This window comes from Oreochromis niloticus, linkage group LG9 (genome assembly GCF_001858045.2).
Source record: "Oreochromis niloticus isolate F11D_XX linkage group LG9, O_niloticus_UMD_NMBU, whole genome shotgun sequence".
NCBI classification, from domain to species: Eukaryota; Metazoa; Chordata; class Actinopteri; order Cichliformes; family Cichlidae; genus Oreochromis; species Oreochromis niloticus.
Genome location: NC_031974.2, coordinates 225,924 through 247,392, shown reverse-complemented (window position 1 = coordinate 247,392; position 21,469 = coordinate 225,924). Strand labels below are relative to the sequence as shown.

The 21,469-nt window shown below is 44.8% G+C and overlaps 1 protein-coding gene across 2 annotated transcripts in view; it reads right to left on the bottom strand.

The window, feature by feature from the left end:
* The window catches only part of dipk1c (divergent protein kinase domain 1C), a 39,558-nt gene that overhangs the window by 2,717 nt on the left and 15,372 nt on the right, over positions 1 to 21,469 (bottom strand). For both annotated transcript variants that reach the window (XM_013275870.2, XM_005468140.3), the window contains exons 4-8: positions 8,542 to 8,745; positions 8,403 to 8,456; positions 8,147 to 8,331; positions 5,293 to 5,602; positions 1,490 to 1,654 (exon numbers count right to left, since the gene is read on the bottom strand). In XM_013275870.2, the coding sequence (XP_013131324.1) occupies positions 1,490 to 1,654; positions 5,293 to 5,602; positions 8,147 to 8,331; positions 8,403 to 8,456; positions 8,542 to 8,745 (918 nt within the window). The remainder of the gene's footprint in view (positions 1 to 1,489; positions 1,655 to 5,292; positions 5,603 to 8,146; positions 8,332 to 8,402; positions 8,457 to 8,541; positions 8,746 to 21,469) is intronic.

The window sequence follows — 21,469 nt, the reverse complement described above, 5'->3', positions numbered from 1 at the left end:
GGTAAAGTAATTTATTAAAAGTAATTGTAAATGATTTAGAGAAATTCTCGAGATTATTTCACTTTTCTTTCACGTTTCTTGCTTTAATTCTTTAAAATTATAAATAATGAAAATACTCTCCTAACATCCTCAGTTTAATAATAAAATAATTTTGAACAGCAATGAAACAACAATAATCATAATTCTGTAAATAAGTAAAGAAAAGGAGAAACCACAGCACAGCAACTGCTGGAATAATAAAGACGACAAATATCTGATGTGAGACTAAATCATGACCTCGTGCTGTAACTCATTCTGTGTTTTTGTTTCCAAGCAGATGACAAATATAACTCTGTCATTTGTGATGAAAACTTAGATTTGTTAATAGTTTTTTTTCATATCTAGAGAATAAAAATGTGTCTATGTGAAGCTGCAGAGCGATGAGCCAGAAACTCCAAACTTACACAAAAGTTTAGATTTAAAAATGGACTTTTTATGTGAAACACAATCAGATGAAATATTAAGAACATAAATATTTTATTCCCATCAGAGGATCTCAGACATGTGAGAGCAAAGGTCACGACCCCCACACGTCGTTAACCGCTCATTAACAGTCATAAACAATTAAAAAGAAGTAGTTCATAAATTAAAGTAATAAACTGCATGAATCTGAATCGTGTCGACTCTTCAGGTTTTATTCGTAGATACAGAAGTAAAAACGGCAGAAATGAAAATTAATTTTTCAGTATAAAATTTTTCACTTTGTTCTTTGAAAGTTATTTTATTGATCAAATGCATTTAAAAAAGAGAGAAAATCGCTTCCTCAGCAGCAGTGAGCCTGCAGACAAAATCACCTGCACAGGTAAATAAACAGGTTGAAACTCTGCCTGTCAGCAGGATCAGGCCGGTCAGTAATTATCATTCCACACTTTTCCACACGTGTAATTAAAAGTTGTGGACGATCGATGGTGGAAGATGAGAAACAGACCAACCCTGTAATTTGCTGCAGAGCGAGCCGACGGCTCAGCGCTCGCTCCGAGGAATCAAAAACATCCACACAGGTGGAAAAAAGACTCGGAGAGGAACAAAGACACTTTTAATTTTAGACGCTTTTGTTCCTCAGAGTTCTGCTTAATTATACAAAATGATTTTTATTTAATATAAAACTTTTTAGTCAGTTTATTTTCTCTGCAGACTGAAAGTTTTATCATTAACTCGTCACCTGATCATTTTGTACAGTAAATAAATAAACATAAATAAATACATAATAATAATAATAATAATAATAATAATAATAATTTCATAAGAGTGAAAAAAAAGAAGTCAAAGTGTTAAACTGAACGGACTTTGATGGTTTGGTCATGTGACCGCTGCATTTGCACGAATAAAATCACACAAAATTAAAATGTCACAATAAAATACATTTTCAGCAGATTTTTACAAAATAAAAGCCTAAAGCAGGAACAGAAGAGCTGAAAGGGTCACAGTGAGGTCACAGGGCCTCGCTTACCTGCAGGTTGCTGTTGCTGCGCTGCGGGCTGCACCTGCGTTTGCTCAGGTTACACCTGGACGAGCAGTCGAAGAAGTTGCAGTCGTCGTCGCTGCTGCAGTTCTGTTCCAGGATGTCCCTCATCTTCGGTTCGAAGAACGCCATGTCCACATCGATCGCCACCACCTGCAGGACACACCAGAGGACACCCACCCGCAGGATAATCCACACTTTATTTTTTTAAAGGTGCAAAACTTTAACATGAGAAACAACCTGGACGTGCTCACGACCATCTCAGCACACTAAATAAAATAAAAAACGTGTTCCACATGACGAGCTCAGATCTGCCCGAAAAACCTGAAAATTCTGCCCTGGAGCTCAGAAACCTTCAGAAGCTGCGGCTCTATGAACACGGACTCTGTGGGCTGAGCACAAACACAGAGTGATGTGTTTGTGTTCCTCAAATATTAGGATGTGTGAACTGTGATGGCAGAGTTGGAGCTCTGTAGAAACAAAGCTTACAGTAAAAAACTGAGGATGCATGAAGTGAATGAAATCATGCTGAAACAATCTGTGTTTCAAACCTCAGACTGAAGGAATGAATTAAATCAACATCACAAAGTTTGGATACAATAACAGAAAATAGGTTAAGTGGTGTCACAGCTGAGGAGTGTCACAGTGAAGTGGGTTCATTTAAATGTTTACACATCATGAAATAATTATAAAATTTTTAATTAATTAGAATTTTAATTTGCTACCACAGAGAAGAGAATCCAATAAAAATGAGCCACTGACAACAAATATTCACTCCACTAAACTCGATCCAGTTTTTAGGACATGAAATTAAAATAAAAGAAAGCTTCTGATAAATTTATAAACTTCAAAAAGATTCTTTTCATTTCTATCACTCACTGTGAGACATTACAGATTCTTTTGTGTGGAGGAAAAGTGAAAGGAGTTTGAAAGGCCAAATGTTCCCCAGCAGTAAAATATTAAAACATGTTTTTCACATTTTAAAATCAATCAGATGAGTGATAAACACACCTCACACTTTAAATGTGTGTGTTCCTCCTGAATGTGGGCCTCAGGTGACTCCACAGTTAAAGCACATGTTTACTGCATTAATACAAAGTCTTCATAACTTCATGTCTCATTTTTACTTCAATGAGTGTTTTTCGTGCACATTTATGACTTCATCGTCTCAAAGAAAACTCACATCTTTCCCGAACTTGTGAGAATTTTTCTTTCATATTTATGACATCAAACTGAAGTTTGGAGGTTTTTCTGGGAGTAATAATCTGCTGCTCTGTAATTATTTAAATCACCCCGCTGCAGGAGAGACGCACTGACAGATGACAGATGAAAATCTTCCACAGACAGTTTCAGTTTTTACAAACAGCTTCGATCGTCTGGAACTATTTTCCGTGGTGGATTAATCGCCGTGCCGTGGTGTAGTGAGAGCCGCGCGTGTGTTGATGTCCTGGATTTTATTACCAGTTTGTAAGCAGCAGTTTGTCTCTGTGGCACAGAGCCTGTGTTTGGCAGTGCTCGGGAGGTCTGCTGGAAATAATCTGCAGATAAAAATCTCTTTAACGAGATGAAATGATTCCACTCACACCTGGAGTAAACGAGCGCAGGCTGCACGGTGGTTTTACGGTGCTGCCATTATTAAGTGAGGGCAGTTAAACATGTTCCATGTCAGCACTTTGACAGGAAAAACATTAATCCTGCGAAAACGGGGAGAACAATAATGAGCCTCTGCTTTACTTGACTTTTGTTGGCGCTACAAACGCCTCATTTTTTCTCTTTAACTGCTCATTTTCCAGCGATCAGCGGCTGAACAATGAGAGATAAAATAGCTCAGGCTGAGCTGTGATTGTTGGCTGGAGTCCAGCGCTGACCTGAAGTGCTGCTGATTTAACAACAAACCATAAAAGCTTCAGATAACGCTGAGAAAACAAACCCTGCTCGGTTCCCTCCGTCCAGACGCTCCGGCTCTGATTTATGACCACAGGAAAAACACCGATGTCCACTTCTCATTCTAAAGTAAGCAAGCTTGTACTTTTAATTTTAACATTACAGATATTAATAAAGACGGATGAGAAGTTTGATTACGGGGTGATTAATGGGGACTTGGAGACGAGGACGTCTGGCTCCAGCTCATGGAAAACTTTATTTTTAGTCTTTCGAGTTTATTTCAGAAAAACCCGCCTGGAGCTTGGTCAGCGGGCCGAGGATCCATCAGAGGTGACAGCCGCTGGATTTGACTCCAGGCACGAGAACAAAGATGCTGAGAATATTTCATCTTTCTCAGAGTTCAGAGATCTTGTTGAATTTGAGGGTTGAATGAATGAACAGTCATCAAAAATCATAAACAGTCCTAAAACTCCACCCTCCAAGGTCTCCGTGTCCTCGTTCATATCTGGACTGCTTCCAGGCTGCTGCCAGTTCCTGGAAATCCCCTCTGATCGGTTCCCTCTGTGAGGCTGGATCGCCTCCACTCAGGCAAAGCCACGACCTCCACCCTGGACTTTATTTCGATGGTGTCCGTCAAGTTTTAGGGCGGTAAATCTGGGCAGTGACTGCAGTGCTTCCAAAGCAAAGGACCCAGGAGGCAGCAGTCACATGACTGTGGAGTGCTTGTCAAGACAGAAAAACTCATCATCCAGAGAAAACAAACCTGACACCTGATTTAAATTTGACCTCGGCTTTCTCAACACCGCCTCCTGTTTCACTTGGATCACTTCCTGAATTCCTCCCAACGAGCTGTTGAAGGTGATTTGCAGATGCAGACTGTGAGCGGTGAGGACGGGGTTTCAGAGAGACCTAAAAACACCTGCAGCACTCGAAGTTGTCCAGAGGTGCAGAGAAAATCATTTCCACGTCAGTTTGGCCTCTCAGGTTGTCCCATCCTCTTGGTATGACTGCATGTGCTCGCCAAGGTGTTAAAAAGCTTTTCCATCTCCAAACATCTGCTTATAATTTCTGGTTATCCGAGATGGCAGCAGGCTAAGTGCAGAGGTCCTTTCAGCTGCAGTGTTTTTCTGACACACAACCTCGTATCTGCACGTGCCCAGAAAACTAATTAGATCCTTAAACTAACTCAGCTAGCTCCTCTCGATGCAACGGAGTAGGAGATCTGATCCGAGCTCTCTGTGGGCGTCCATAATCTCCCAGACTGAGGCCAGAGGAGGAAACTTACTTGTCCTGCTCGATTCTGAGATTTAATGCTTTTGTTCAGAGCTCGTGACCATCAGCGAGGGCTGGGCTGGCATATTTTGCAAGCTGTTTTGTTCAAGCTGTTTTCTAAGAACTACTACGCTTAACCTTCCACCCTCCATAATTAAAAGGTCCTAATTTTGTGTCAAAAAGTTTAGAATGCTAAGCGATTACAACAAGCTCATCTGACTTCATAAATCCTGGATATGGGTATGATTAAAGTTTGTGGTTTGGCATTTAGTCAGAGGATAGAGAAGGTGAGGGTCCTCACAAAGACAGAAGTACCCAGGTGTGTGTTTGCACAATGACCTTCTCTTCCCGGCAGCAGCGTCACATCTTCTTCTTTTAGCTAAAAAAATATCTGTTCAAGAAAAATCTCACGTAATCCACCGTCCAGCATCTGATTTCCATCTCTGCTCTAATAGCTTTCTAAAAACACGTCCCTTTTATCTCTTTTCTCCCAGCTCCCTGCTCTGCTTTCATCCTTCTTACGTTCATTATATCCTCAGCCAGCATTAAGGCCATTCAGCCCTCCTCCGTGGTTTCTGAGTCACTGCGAGGACAAAGCAGAGTGAGCGCGTTCAAAGTCACACCTGAGGACTTACCGTGAGGTCCTTCCTGATGGCAAAGTTCTCTGGTTTGATGTCGCAGAGGTGTAGCTTGTGGCTGAAGTCATTGTCAAAGTGCCACACCATGTCCAGGAAGCTCAGCGCGATGCGGTGCACCATCTCCCGGGCCGTCCACCTGGCTCGGGCTCCGCCTTCGCCCCGATCCTGAACCTCAGAAACAGCCACGTCATCCAGGGAGAAGATGTTCTGGTCCCAGGCGTGCCCGGCTGAGAGGTACTCCACAGCGTAGAAGTGACCACAGGAGCCCAGCACCTTGGCCACGTGGGTGCTGAGGTCCTGCAGGACTCTGGAGACCAGAGGGGACAGAAAGCAGATACAGTAAGGCCAAAGTGATGTCACAGGAAGTGGTTTGAATCATCAGGACAAACAAGGAGACAATGAGCTGAAAACTGATAAAACAACGGTCTTTACTCAGAAGAAGACTTAAGCTCCAGAGATGAGCCAGTGCTGGAGCTGTTACACTGATCTGTGGACCAGACTCCAGTCACAGGAACTTCATCTTACCTCACAGGATGACTTTGATCCTCTACCAGAGATATCACAAAGTCTTTCTTCATAACTAAACTCCGAAGTGTTCAGGCAGTATCGGGGTCATTCCTAAATCCCAGTTCTTTTGATTTATATATATTATGTTTGCTGCATCATTCATCTATGAGCGTCACGCTACGTTCTCAGTTTGTGTTTGTGATGGATGGATGGACACATGGATGGACAGATGTTGGATGGATGGATGGATGGATGGATGGATGGATGGATGGTTGGTTGGATGGTTGGTTGGATGGATGGATGGATGTTGGATGGGTTGATGGATGGATGTTGGATGGATGGATGGATGGATGGATGTTGGATGGGTTGATGGATGCATGTTGGATGGGTTGATGGATGGATGTTGGATGGATGGATGGTTGGATGGATGGATGTTGGATGGGTTGATGGATGGATGTTGGATGGATGGTTGGATGGATGGATGTTGGATGGGTTGATGGATGCATGTTGGATGGGTTGATGGATGGATGTTGGATGGATGGATGGTTGGATGGATGGATGTTGGATGGGTTGATGGATGGATGTTGGATGGATGGTTGGATGCATGGATGTTGGATGGGTTGATGGATGTGTCACGCTGCACGTAGTTTAACGGCCACCAAAGTTTGTTTCGACATTGGTTTGAGTCACCACTAAATATGGAACAAAGACTGTGAAAGAGTGTCTCAGTAATAAAATAATAAGTGAATTTTAAAATAAAATAATAATAAAAATATTAAAGGTGTGTCTTTAACTTCTAAATGTATTCCAGTGTCTCTCTCACTGCCGTTGTCACTTACAGTCTGATTTCTCTGCACTATCCCACCAACGCTGGACAATCTGGAGTTTTCACTGCAGTGAGTTTCTCTTTGTCGTCCACCTGCGCTCTTCTTTTTCTTGTTTTTGGATTTTTTTATATCAGCTTTGACGTCCAGACCTTTCTATTTCCCCCTGAGTCACAGAGAGTCTCGGGGGAAACGATATTCAGAAGCTGTGTTGTTTCAGGTGGAGCCTCGCGCTCACAAGGGGAAACACTGAGGACAGCTGCACCTTTTATGGCTTCCTCCTCAAACACTACTGTCTCTGCTTCTTCAGATTACACTTGTTTCCATATACAGAGAAATGTTGCTGTGCTGTATGCAGATTGGATAAGCCTGCTGGATCATAGTGATTCTGATTCACTAAACACACACACACATGTTGGTTTGTAGTCCAGCGTTCAAGCTTCATGACTCTGACTCGTTTTTGGTGCAGAGTGAGAACTTTTCTATCCATCAATGAAACTCCTGCAGGAACCAGTCTGAGTGGAAACGTGTGACCTCGCTCATCTGTGCTTTTGTTTGGCACTCAAAGTCGAGCTCTGTGCACACAGAGGTCTGCACGTCGGCAGCAGTGGATCGGTCTTTGTGGACCGAGCAGTTTTGGTTCGTTACCTTCTGGTAACTTGAGTTCTTGAACTTGAAGGAATCATCACTGATGAAAATCAATTTTCTGATTTGATCTTGTTTATGGGCCATTACTTTACTTCCTGTCTATTTGGGGGCTTGCTGACTGTCGTCTACTCCAGCAGCGTGTCCTTCATACAGGCTGTAACGCCTCGGCTCTCTGTCTCCTCCCTCCTGCTCAGTGAAGGTGAACAGAGCTCAGACACCAAAACACTGGAGTGTGAACGCATTTGTACCAGTGATGTAAAGTAATGTTCTCTATCAAACAGCTGGTGATGAATGCGTTCTTCTTCAGGTGGAGATAAAATGTGGAAAACACTTCTAATCAGCTGCAGCTCCATCAGAGCTGATATCAGACTCTGTGGCGTCTCCAGCTCCTCTGTTGTGTCTGACCTTCTGCAAAGCTCCACATTCGCACAGCTGCTTTCCTCCATTAGTCACTGCAGCAGCACAGGTCACCTCCACTCACTGCTTTTATTTTTAACGTCTGTGCTCTCAGACTGAAGCTAATTTCACTCATTTTCTTTTTGTTCTGCAGCTGTGCTCATGAAAAATCTGACATTTTAAAAGTGAAATGTGAACAAAGATGCCAGGACTAAAACTTTTCTTTAGGTTTTAAACTCAGAGACAAAACATGACATATTTCAGCTGCTTCACAGGAAAAATCACAAAATGTTTTACTTTGAAAAGCCTGGCAGTAAAAATGGAGATCCTGTCTGTGCTGTCAGGCTCTCAGGTAAACTCCTGAACCTCGAACTCGACTTAAACCCTCGATTAAACACGCAAGTATCCTTCTTGAATAAATGCATCTGTTTTTCGGAGTCTCTCATCACCCAAATCCTCCACCTGTTCAGCGTTACCTGAGGAAGGTGTACTCCTCCTGCTGCAGTAGGGCCCAGAGTGAGGCCAGCTCTGCTCTCGAGTAACTCTTCTCTCTGTTTTTCAGCTTCTTCCCCAAAAGTCTGGCCAGAGAGCCGTTGTTCACTCCTCCTCCTCCTCTGTCTTCGTCCTCGTTCTCCTCAGCCAGCCCCAGGGAGTTTCGTACCTGAGGTGACAGGAAGTGAAGTCTTACTCACAGAAACTTTGACTCGTCAGCACCAAACTGAAGCCGCTTACCTCCAGAGTGGCGTAAAAGATGACATCGAGCGGGGAGAGCTCCTCTGCTGCGTCCTGTGGGGGCGAGGACAAGCAGGAGAGTTATTTTAAAACAAGCCGACCTTCCCGGAGCAAGTGGGCACAAGGGCGGCGACATCACCTGGTAATCCAGAATTCCCAGAGGCTCGTAGGAGGAGAAGTTCTCCAGCTTGGACTTGAGGATGATGGGGCTTCCTCTCCAGCGCGCCTCGATCACCTTCTTCCCGTTCTCGTAGTAGAGGCAGCGTTTGTACTCGACCAGGCCGAGCACGCACAGGTCCTCGCACATGTCGCCCGTCACCGAACCCTCGCTGAACTCCAGACACTGAGACACAGAGCAGAGGTCAAAGGTCACTCAGCAACATCTTTTCATTCAGTGGGATAATGTTCCTGTCAGCAGCTCCGAGGTTTCCCCTGCAGCGAGCATGCAAAACATTAAAAACCAGCTGTCAGCAGGTTTTGCAATGAAAATATTAAAACTCTGAATATTTATTCATGTTAACTAATACATTTTATTTATTCATGAACTTAAATTTATGATTTTAATCTCAGAAAACAGCAGATTTTTTTCTGCACTCTTAGAAAATCTAATTATTCCTCAAACATTTATGACTTTAATCACAGATGATGTCATTTTTTGTCCTAATAACTTCTCAGATATTCTGAACTTCAGCTTTAATGTGAAGGTGAGTTTCCCTCTCAGGTGGAAAACAGGCAGCACACCTGTAGTTTCACTCTGTCTGTGAGAGTCGTTTCATTTAAGGTGGAAACAAAGAGAAAAACAACCAATTTCAGAATGAAGTGTGATAATTAAACTGCACATGACTCGCTCTGCTGGAGCATTGTGATCTGACTGAACTGTGATGATGGGGGAGCTGGAAAAGTGATGACAACAGTCCAAAGTTTGGTTATCAGCTGATTTTAAAGAGCAAAGAAAATAAAGTTCATGGCAGCAAATCGCTGTTTTGCTCCTCATCTTCCCTCCAGCTCCTGATTTTCTTTGTCCTAATCTCTGAAACCCTGCAGGAGACGATCTCACATCTGAGTGAGCACAGAAATGAGTGCACACACACACACACACACACACACACACACACACACACACACACACACACACACACACTGTGTCTGAGCTGCTCAGTGTCCGGAGGTGTGAGCGTCGGGTTGTTCTGCTCGGGGATTAGGCGGTTAATCCTCTCTGCTCACATTCCAACACAAACATCAGTCGGTAAGAAGCTCAGAGGCCCAGACCGACTTCACAATCACACACCTGCACCCGTCGCTGCCACCACGCTGTAGCTCTTACTCTTACATTACCTGCACTTTAAAATCCAACTTTAATGAATCAAATCCTCACATCACTTCGCACAGGGACGAGAAATTCATGCTCCCAGAGGAGCCACAATCAGAGACTCTCTGTTTAACGCCTCAGCACGATGCTTCTGTCTGATACCTGTCAGTGACAAATTCATTTATTTTGATTTATAAACTCTTGGTCTTGCATATCTCCTGTGTTCCTCTCAATAAACACAGACGTTTCCATCATGAAGTGCTTAAAATTTAGTAGAAGATGAAGTGAGGGATGCTCAGGAATAGTTAATAGCTATTTATCTCCTGCTTGACCACAGCGCTGTGCAGCTGAATAAAAAATAAAAGTATGAAAACGAAGCTGAGACGGTAACGTGAGTCGTTTTAGGAAGGCAGGAAGTGCAGGAGACAGAAAAGCGGAGGATGAGATAGCGCAGGAGGACAGATAAGGCGGGCAGGTATGCAGACGGGTTAATTGGCCCGGGAGAGAGAGGCCCTGATAACGGCTGATGACAGCAGAGCGATGATGAACGAGCCTTCATCCTCTCAGCGTCCCACGGTTAACGTGCTGAAGGGGAGAGTTTAGATAACGGGATGTTCAGCCCTTCGTCTGTTTCCTGACTCATAAACATCTGCACACGGTCCATAAATCCCGATGAGAGCGGATGGTGACGTCTCCGAGAGGTGCTTGGCTCAAAGTGACGCTGAGCAGGCCGTTAGAGACCGGAGTCAGCTGCTTTCACACCGACCGTGGGAAAAGCAGCACACACACCTCACCGCTGCACAGCATCAGGGATTTAAAGGAAATGAAGCTTCCAGGAATAAAACCTTAGAGAAGACGTGACTGTTTCAGAGTGGACGTCAGAACGCACGGCCTTCATGCTGGCTGGGACTCGCTGAGGTTTTAGCTTTGAAATCTTTCTGCTTCAACACGCCAGAATTCAGAGCTGTCACTCAGTTTTAATATCACAGCCACAAACCCTGAAATCCATGAAAATGTACAAAAAACTAAAAGCAAGCTGTGCTCAGACTCTTATTTTCACATCATTCTTATTGCCAAAGATGATAGATGGGTGGATGTTGGATGGATGTTGGATGGATGTTGGATGGATGTTGGATGGATGTTGGATGGATGTTGGATGGATGGTGATCAGGTGTGACTTTACACGATCCAAACTGCTGCCTGCTGCAGTCACACGTAAGTTTAAAGTCTCTGAACAGGACGATTATGTGACTGCACAGAGGAGCATCAGAGCGCCAGGAGACGAGATCGTTATGTTAGTCTTCTCTGTGTTGCAGAGATCTCAGACTTGGAGCCGGAAGCTGCAGAAACAAACTGAGATGCTGCTGCACAAACAGCAGCTCCAGCTCAGCTCTACCTTCCAGACTCATTTTATTTTATGTTTGTAATTCATAATTCACCTGCAGTAAGATCAGTAAACTGTTTTATGGTGAAAGCAGAGTTTCTGATGCCCGGGTTTGATGCTGAGGCAGCAGAAGGATGAATTGTAAACTGAGACCTCAGAGACTCAAAGAGAAACGATTTCATCAATTCTGAGAAAATATTAATGAGAAGCTGCAGCTGGAGGCTGACTCTGTAAACTTCCTGCATACCTGAAATATCCACAGCACCTCCTCCTCCCCCTCCTCACCTGCATCCCTCAGCTGCTCCTGAGATAAAAGCTGTGTGTGTGTGTGTGTGTGTGTGTGTGTGTGTGTGTGTGTGTGTGTTGATGGACTCAACAGGTGTGGGAGGGGAGCTGTTGAGAGTCAAAGGAGGCTCAGCAATTATCGCCCCCCTTCTCCCTTTTTAGTTCCTGCTGTCTCTCTTCACTGTGAATGATAACCACTGAGTGTGTGTGTGTGTGTGTGTGTGGGTGTGTGTGTGTGTGTGTGTGTGTGTGTGTGTGTGTGCGTGTGTGTTGCAGACAGAGGGTAAACTGCCGATGTGTGAAATCACAGATGTAATGTTTGCTTCACGCTGACCGTCGCTCTGCGTCGGTCCTGTTTTCCGAGTCCTGACACTGCAAACATTAGAAACACTCACACAGGTGTGCGAGGAGACGTGGTTTTGGAAACGTGTCCTGTCAGAGCGCCCTCGGTAACACAAACACATCCAGCCTGATGTCGACATCAGATATGATCCATTTGTTTGTGTTTGTTCTGCTTTAAAATGATTTATTTTAAAATAAATCATTTTAAAGTGTTTTTTATGAATTTGTACTTTCACTGTCTTCACCCGGCCCACCTCACAGCTTCCAAACATGTGGTTAAAAGAGCGACTTCAACCTGAACCATGATTCTTCTGCTGAAGCTGACCAATCACAGGAAAGGAAAAATGAGAATAAAACTACGTGTTTCCTCATGAGCTGGAAAACCGAGGGGAGCAGGATCAGGGGCTTATTGAGGAGCCTCCAGCTTTAACACGGTGTTTTCAGGATGACTTGACACTGGGCACATTGCCATGGTAACCTGTGCTGCAGAAAACCACCACCCACTGACAGAGTGGCTTCCTGGAAAACTGCAGCAGCCCTGCTGGGAGAGCCCAAGGACCTCGAGGTGCAGGCAGTAACCGGGCAGTCATGCTCGCCGTGACTGAATGGCGGCACGGAGCACGCTGAAGACACAAATGCACAAGTGTGTTTGAATGATGCTTCGCCGCACGAAGCTCTGAGATTCACGGAGAGATGCTGCAGCGCTCAGAGCGAGTCATCTTCCCGTCAGGCAGGAAAGGCCCTCATGGCTGCGGTGACGCGAGCAGCAACCTCAGAGTCCCATGAAACAATCTGAGTGCGGCGCGCTTTAAACACACAGTTCCTCCCTCTCTGGCTACAACTCTAAACTCCTTTATGTGTTTACAGTTTAACACGAGGCTGAAATCATCTCACACACTGGAAGAAAACAGCCAAGCAGCAAATGAATCAAAGCAAAAGGCTGATTGTCGTCTGTCACCTCGCACAGTTCAGCTGCTCTGCTGATGTTACAGCTTCAGCTTGCAGTCTGTCGCTCTGCTGATGGTAGAGCTGTTTGTTTCCTGTGGGCGTGACTCATCGTGTTGATGACAGCGTGCTCAGTGATGGTCATTCTTTCAGTTCTTCCAGCATCGTCAGACAGTCAGAGCTAACTGCCCGGGTAAATCCGAGAGTCATTTGCTACAACAACACACACAACATCTCCAGCACTGCGTGCTGAAAGTCTACCAGGAGGTGATCGAATGAAGCGACACACTGGAAGCTGCCCACAGCAGGGATGAGTGTGACCGATCGTTTCTCTCACTATGACAAACTGTTTCTGCAGAGAATCAGCTGCTTTATGTCCGCCATGTTTTTAGACTCATCAGTTAGTCGCCAGCCTGGAAGTATTCAAGAACACGGCTCAAATTTCAACCAATGAAAGGGTTTGCTTTTCTGGGTGACGTCATGAAGTTTTAGCTTCTTTAGTTTTGTTGCCTCGCAGACACCACAGATAAATACTTGTTGTTATAATCGTGCTGTGAGGCCACGCCTCGCCCTCAGCCTCACACCTGCTCGTGGACATGAAACATGGAGGCTCTTGACTCCTTCAGACTTCTGTCAGCTACACCTGCGTCCTTGGATTAAATTTCAGGTTCATGCCAACCTGCTGTGAGTCTGTGTGCGACCGTCTCACACTCAAAGCAGAGCGAGAAAAGGTCTTGGACATACAACGTGAGAGTAATTACCATGGCAACAGCCCCAAACCGCCCCCATTTGTAGTAATAATGGAAGCACTTAAACTCAAAGGGTGATCTTGAGGTTCCTTCCCGCCTCGGCTCTGGCCTTACAGCCGACTCTCACGAAACCAGAGATTTGAAAACAGCTCGAAGGGACCCTGAGCGGGACAAGGATCCCTGAGCCGAGGAATCCCCCCCCCAGACTCGGACATCTGCTCCCTCTGCTCTTATATCTGCTCTAATTCCCTGGATTTCCTCCACCCTACATCAGCTAACACTCTCCAGCTGCCTGGAGACCTCCCTGCCCAGTTCAGAGGATCAGATTCCCTCCAAGTGTGAAGAGAAATGTGACTCCTGGAGTGAAAATGAGATCCAGATTCCACTTTTTAAATTGAAGCAGTTATTTGGCCCATGTTTGAGGTGCATGACCAAACAAATGTATATGACTGTGAAGTGAGTTGCTCTGTGTTGATTTATAAATACTTGAGAATATTTTGATTGTACTGCTTTAGTACTTGAAGTCCTTTTACTGTACAGGGCGTTTCCCGCTGTGAAGCATTTGTACGGACGGCTCAGAGTCTGCGAGGTGGATTTTGGGCCTCGGCACTGAAATCTGTCTCCACATGAAACGACTTGTCCTCCTCGTTGTGAACGATGCCCCCGGGTACACATTTCCCTCCTCTTCATCATTAACCAGAGCAGCGTGTGTGCGAGCTGACACACGAGTGCGGTCGCCCACCAACCAGCCGCGGTCTTTAGTGCTCCATTAAGTCAACACCTATAAAAACACTCACCTGCTCGTTGGCTAATTATGGAGGCTAACCGCTGCCAACACACTCACACTGTTAGTGTTAATGGCTCGGGGTGTGTACCTGTAAGTGTGTGTGGTGGGCGTTTATGGTGTGTTGTGGCCTGCGGCTGCCGACTCATCGGCTGCGAGATCAGCCTACGCTTCCAGCAAGCTGACCCCGAGGTCAGCGGCTCCGCCCACGCCGCGTGCGTACATCCACGCAGCGCACTCGCAGCGGTGAATACGAGCCATTCAGCCCACACCGCGCTCACCCTGCGGGCTGCAAAAGTCACACCATTGTTCTCAGAGTGTTCAGCGTGCTCAGCACAACAGGAGGTGCTGCTTTACACTGTGGGGATACTGTACTGACCTCTGACCTCCTGTCACCAGTGATAAATCACTCACTGCCGCCTTTTTGAGAGCTTTTTCTTTTTTATAAGTCATCAGCATGGGAAGCTTCCTCTGTCTAATATACCACGATTCAGAGGTCACAGTTTGCTGCTGGTTTGCACAGTGTTGCTCAGAGGCTCTGGTGCATATAACAGAAATTTAACTCCAGCAGCAGATGATCAGCGATTCCTGATCACCCAGAGGTGTGTGTTTAGTGAGCCGGACGGTGCAGAGCCACACTGATCCCAGCTGTCACCCCTCTGTCTTTATGGAAGGACCATAACATTCATCCTGCAAACAGCTCTCCATCACTTCACTTCTGCAGAATATTTTTAATTTGTTCCAACAGTTTCCACTTAAACGCTCCGGGCTCCCGATTCTTCAAAAACCTTGACAACCTCTGCAAGTTCAGGCAGAGAAAGCTCCTGCGCGACGCGCTGGGCCCGTCACGGCCTCTGGGCCGAATAAACATAGGAATGTCATTAAAGTCTTTTAATGTTCCTCGTGTGTTCGGGCTTTGCTGTTATGGAATGTAATGGTGAGAGCACAACAACAAAGACCTCCTTTCACTAGAAACGAGACCAGAAACTTCTCGTCTTTCTCCGACTGCTCGCCAATGTCACACGAAGCGGAGGCGGAAAGGCAGAATTAACACAGTGTAAAGCACTGCGCTCACATCTGACTGGAGCACAAGTAAAGAACAATACAACATGAAATGGATTTTAAGTGAGACACGGAATGAAAGCTGGAAAAATGCTGCAGAGATGTGAGGAGGAAACATCTGGACTAAAACATTCAGGTCATGTAAACTTATTAAAACCTGATTAAACACCCTTAAAACAGGTAGCATTATTTCCTCTATCTTTAAAGCCTTTAAGGCGAGTGTTATTATGATGAGGGTTTTGCTTTTATAGCTGTGCAGCTAAAGGAAACAAAGCCACAATGACCAGAGGAAATTAAAGGGGAAAGTAGGAAGATGGTCCGAGCCAGAAATGAAAGAAAAAGACAAAGAACTGAAAAATAAAATGTTGACCATGGCTGTTCATCTCAGAAGGAATCCATAAATTAAGAGAAGTAAAACTTGAATAAAGATCTTGGAAGTGGAAACTAGAAGTAAAAGCCTGCAGTGACATTTAAAACCTGGCCGGCAGACCCCGAGTTCATTAATGATTCTTAATGATTCAGTCTGGAGCTCATTTACCTTCCGTACTCATTTATTTCTGTCATTAGCTCGACACGAGGCAGCACAGCAGCTCCCTGGACCGCTGTGCTGCTTGCTGGCTCGGTTCAGCTGCTCTGGAACTTGGCGCTACATAAACAGGGATGAGATTCAGACGACAGCGACAGGCTCTTAATTGAAGCCAGCTGCAGCTTGGGGGGAGCTGAGAGCTGGAAGCTTCCTGAACAGCCACTGGGTGGATGTGAACATCTGTAAACATGCAGCAGTTGAATTCAACAAAAACCAAACTACCAGAAGAATACCAGACAGAGCACCAGACCCGCTCCCAGAAACCAGCAGATCCAGTGAGATTTAGTGTAATGCTGGTTCAGATGGTGTCACAGATCAGTGGGTGTTGTAGGTGTGGATGTAGACCTGTGAAGGCGCATGGGCCTGAGCGTCCATTTGACTGTTTGTAATAATCCAAAAAATTAAATCACAAGTCCAAAGAAGGGAACACCGAAAACTATAAACTACAGAAACAAGAGGTTGGAAACACACTGAGGTGAAACAGCCAAAAAACAAGAGGACACAACGGCTGCATACACAAAGAAAGTGGAAACGCAGGGAGAACGAGACACAGCTGAACTAAATCACAGAAGACGAGACACGGAAAGCAAAAATAATAGCAAACCACAAGGAATGCTGACTGAAAATAAAACAGGAAGTGACATAACTAAACTTGGAGATAACTCATAGATGACAGATGTCCCGCTGATTTAAAACGAGCCAGCAGTCTCGGGTCAACACCAGTGTTTCCACCCGAGTGGATTCTGTTGTGACGCATGTTTGTTACACGATGCGCCTGCAGAATAAAATCTAGCTAACCATCATCATTTCATAACCCAGAACTGTAGGTGTCAAAATCTTAGCTATGAAGCTTGTTCATCCTAATGATCCTTCATCACATGCAGACGCTGGAATGCAGGAGGCCTGTGAACACTCAGTTTATCTCACTGTTGGTCATTTGCTGCTTTAGTTCCCTGCTTTATTCTGTTCAGACATTCCTCCTGAGTTCACCTGTGCCTTATTATCCATCTACCTACCTCATGTCTTTCTTATCCCTCTCTCTGCTTCATTTATTCTGAAGCTTCATCCCACTGAGCTTTAGTTTCTGCTCTCTTCCTCTGGTTCTCTCCCCATCCTCAGGTTAACTTTACCCGTACCCCATTATCGCTCTTCCTTAGACTCCGTGTTCTCCTGCAGTCTTTGACAGGTCATTATCTCACCTCCCTCATGTTCTTGAGTTTCTAAGTGGATTTTATTATTTTATTATTTATTTATTTATTAACTTTGGCAACAGCAACTGGAAAGATATCTAAAAATAGTAATAAAACAACAACATCAGGTAAGTCTGGCAAAAATGTTCCAGCATAAACTCGAGTGTCTGGGGTCAAAGTCCCGTGTTTTAGCTTCTGCTCCATCTTAAAAGGCAGAATCTCTGCTTGTGCTGTGTTCACTACGATAAGTGTCTGACCTGTAATTTCAGTGCATCACACATTGCAATGTTTTAAAATACTTTTTTTGCTTTATTTTGGTACTTTTGTACCTTTGCAGCTGCATGTGCTGCAGGTTTGAAACCATTTCTCATGGTGCTAACGTACGCAGGCAGAGGCCGGACGCTCAGCGCCCCAGTGATGGTCGCCTGCTCTGACCGATAAACCAGCGGTCCATCGAAGCGTGGCGCGGCGCCCTGACGCGGTCTGTATATCTCTCTCAGTCTGACAGCCTCTGAGGTCGTTAAGCTCTCTGAAGTGCCTGCGGTCGCACAGCGTGTCGAGACTCACTCCGAGTGTCAGGGTGCTTATCGTGAACCCAAAGGCACAAAACTCAGAGCTCACCCTGCCGGAGCGTGCCTCGGTGCTGAATGTAAACAAATCCAATTGAAGCAGACTCGCCGCTGCCAGGATGCCTGCACAGAAACACACTGAAAGTACACAGCGTGCACGTTTTCTTGGCTGCCACCTCTGCCTGCAGGCATCGCCTCGTATTTGAAGTACGGAGAAAATACTGAACACCAATTACAGAAATATGTCTGAAGGGTGTTTCTCTCGTCAGATGAAATATTGTTGACGAGAACAATGACTGTTCCAGATTACACCAACTCACTGATGTGACTCTAAGTTCAGCAGTGTCTAAACAAACTGAGTAAACTTCAGGTAGTTTTGAATGTTCTGCCCATTGAATACACTTTGCAGATCACAGAGCTCCATTTTCCAAATGATAAAGTCTGTTTTTAGACTGATTTTTTCTCGTCTTTCTCTCAGTCAGCAGCTGGCTGAAAATCAACTTGCAGAGACTTGAAATCTCTGATGAGGATTTCCCTTTTTTTGTCAAATGTATCGGAGAGTGGGCATGTTGCAGCAGGCCACCGTTATTAAGACCTCTTCCTCTTTTCTTCAGTTATATGTTGAACTCCTGAGGCATCTGATTTGTGCCACTTTCATCAACGACTCTTCAAGTTTCCTGGCTGCATACCAACACTCACTGTCGTTTATGTGCGACGGACTCTTAAAGGAAATCTGATCTCACCTCAAGATCAAATTCTCCTTCAGTTTTCAAAGCATCTGCTCAATGACATCTGACTGGTTTTGCTTAAGGGCAGCAGCCTCCAGCTTTTCTGGAGGTAGAGTGAGGTGTTTCCAAGCCTGAGACATAAGCAGATATAATCTCTCCAACATGTCCTAAATCAGTTCCAGGATCTCCTCCCAGCTGGACACATCTGGAACACCTCACCCAGGAGGAGTCCAGGAGGTCAGATGTTGAACCATTTAAACTGACTGTTTTAAATGTAGAGAAGTGGTGCCTCCACTCTGAGCTCCTCCTGATTGACCAAGCGCGCCACTTTACCTCTGAAGGGACGACTGGGCCACAGGAAACTATAGAAGCAACTTAAAGTGACAGCAGGTGAAAAGCTCTGTTCAGAGAAACTTAAACTGTTCAGAGAAGGACGATTTGTGCTGCTTGCACTCAAGCTCTCATTCTTGTGGTCACTACTCCACAGCTTGTGGCCACTGGTAAACATAGGACCATAGATCCACCAGTAAACGGAGAGCTTCACTGCTACGCTCAGCTCCCTCTTTACAACAGACCAGTACCATGAGACCAGTCTTTGCAATGACAGGCCTGTATGAAGGTTAAAATGAGCTATTTACCCATAGGTTATTGCATGGGTTGGCCTTCCAGTAGCCCCAGAGATGGTTCAGATGGCACTCAAGTTCAAGCTTTCATCTATTTTCTGTTACATTTCTCTAAGAGCACCTTTGTTTAATACTGGGATCTCCATTAGCATTAGCCTTAGCTATTCTTCCAAAAGAAAACAGATAAAGAAGAAGACGAGGCAGTAACCACAGTCTGCATTAGACACAGCATTCATACAACAAGTTATCATTCTAATAAATGTTAGTTGGAGTCGCTGGTCCAGCACATGCCCACGAGATCAAAAGATTTAATTTAATAGAAATTCTCTTAAAACTCATTTTAACTGCTGATATAGAGCCGGAATACTCGACTGTTCACACCTACATTTGCTGGGTGGATATTGGGTAACAGTGAAAACAAATAAACCTTTAACGGTTAACATCAATCACATGACTGGTTGACAGTGACGTGATTGATGGTAAAATATTATAGCAGTTGGTGCATCAGCGGTTCCAGAGAATACATCATATATGTTTGATACGACCGCAAAAGGTGACGTCCTGGGAATAAGAACAAGTTGGACCAGCTCCTCTTCTCCACTAACGGCTATGAACGTCACACTACACCCGTCTCTAAATTCTGTTGAGGCGTTTACACATGCTCCGTGGTGTTGTGGTAAGAAAACAAGCAGCGACCTCAGGGGTTAAAAAAATCACTTTGAAATGAAGCACCAAAGAGCCGCAGTTCCTCTAACGTCCAGCAGAGGCTCCAGCAGTGAGTCGGTCCCCCCAAACAGTTTGGTGTCTATAGATAATTTAACTTCATAACAACTGTAGAGATATTTTCATAACTCATCCGTTTTTAATCGTTTAATCGTTTGCATTATTTGGAGACTTTTTGCCTCCCACCGTGTGTGCAGTCACATCGTGACCAAAACTGGTCAGGTACAGGTGTTACAGGTGTTGCGTGGTTAACCCCAGTTGGTTGCCACAACTACTGGCAATCAGTTGCTGAATGCAAGAAAGTTCATAGCAATCACCAGGCAACCACCAATTTCAGTTGTAAGTGATCATTTTAATATTGAGCAATAGAAAATAATTAGCACAGCTGTGAAAAGCGCTGAGGTATGAGAGTTACTGACTGGCATTAGCAGCATGTTTGAATAGAGCCACTCAACTTTCAACACTTCAGTCTTTCTAGGACTGCAGTACAGGGTGGGATGAGTCTATTCATACACACAACACCTACACACAGTTAAAGTATGATTAAAAACATGGGGAAGAAGCCACACACGGAGCAGCTCATTCATGCAGCTGCGGTTTGTTGCTTTAGCATCCTGCAGAGGGCGGAGACTCCACCAGCCGTGCAGCAGTCAGAGCATCAAAGCCCCGTCCATCGTTACAGGAACTCTGAGCTTCACACACACACACACACACACACACACACACACACACACACACACACACACACACACACACACACACACACACAAACATGCAAACACAAAACACACACAGGTGCATTTTTAACAGCAGCTGTCAGACATGAGAGCCAGACGTATTTTATTCTTTAGACTGACCTTGATCCAGATTTCACACTTAGAGCTTCTGTGTTTAACCTAAAATCATTTACAAGCTCTAAGACTTCGGGTTTGGGACTGTTTCCTTTAATGTGCTAACTCTGCTGCAGACACTTTGATTTGTCGCAGCAGGACGGTGTGAGTAACCCTCGACTGACCTAATGGGGTCACCTGCCACCTGCTCTTGAATTTTGAATCATGAATCTGCTGCTCCCACATTTGAAGCTGCCACGGTCCCCCTGCAGAAAGTGTTTCAGAGCCTCTGGTGTATCCGGCCCAACACGTCCTGACTCCTGTGCTTTTGAGGGTTTGCGGTCCGGCTGTGAGGGCAGGTATGAGTTTAAAGCTAAATCACAAATAGGAAGTGTTTCAGATCGTTGTTGCTTTTCAAACAGGAGCTGATGATCTTCAGACTAGAGGAGCTCAGTCGGGTTCAGGCGAAGGTGGCGCTCATGTTCTCGCTGTGATTTCAGCCAACAGCTAACTGAAAGCAGACTGAGGCTACGCAGCCGCAGTCTCTCCAGCCTCAGACCCATTTCTGCCTGCACGACCATAAACCACGGCTATGTCAGATCATCTGAAAGACCATTTTTCTTCTAACAAAGTTTCAGTTTCCACAGGTTTGTCCGAATCCTTCAAAATAAGAGCCTTCTGTCTACTTAAACGCTGGACTTTTAAGATCTGATTAGATCTACTTTACAATCACTGGACAACGTTTTAGGATCAGTCCAAAGAGTGAACCTCAAACTTTGCACTGAAATGTGAATCTCACAGAGAAATGTGAAAGTAACCAACTTCAGGGAAATGCTCTAACATGACTCGGCAGCTTTAAGAGTTTTGCATTTCTGAATATGAAGAATAAGAAATGAATAAAATCCAGTGGAAAAAAAGACTCAGAATACAAAATAAAGATGCATTTGAATCTTTTAAT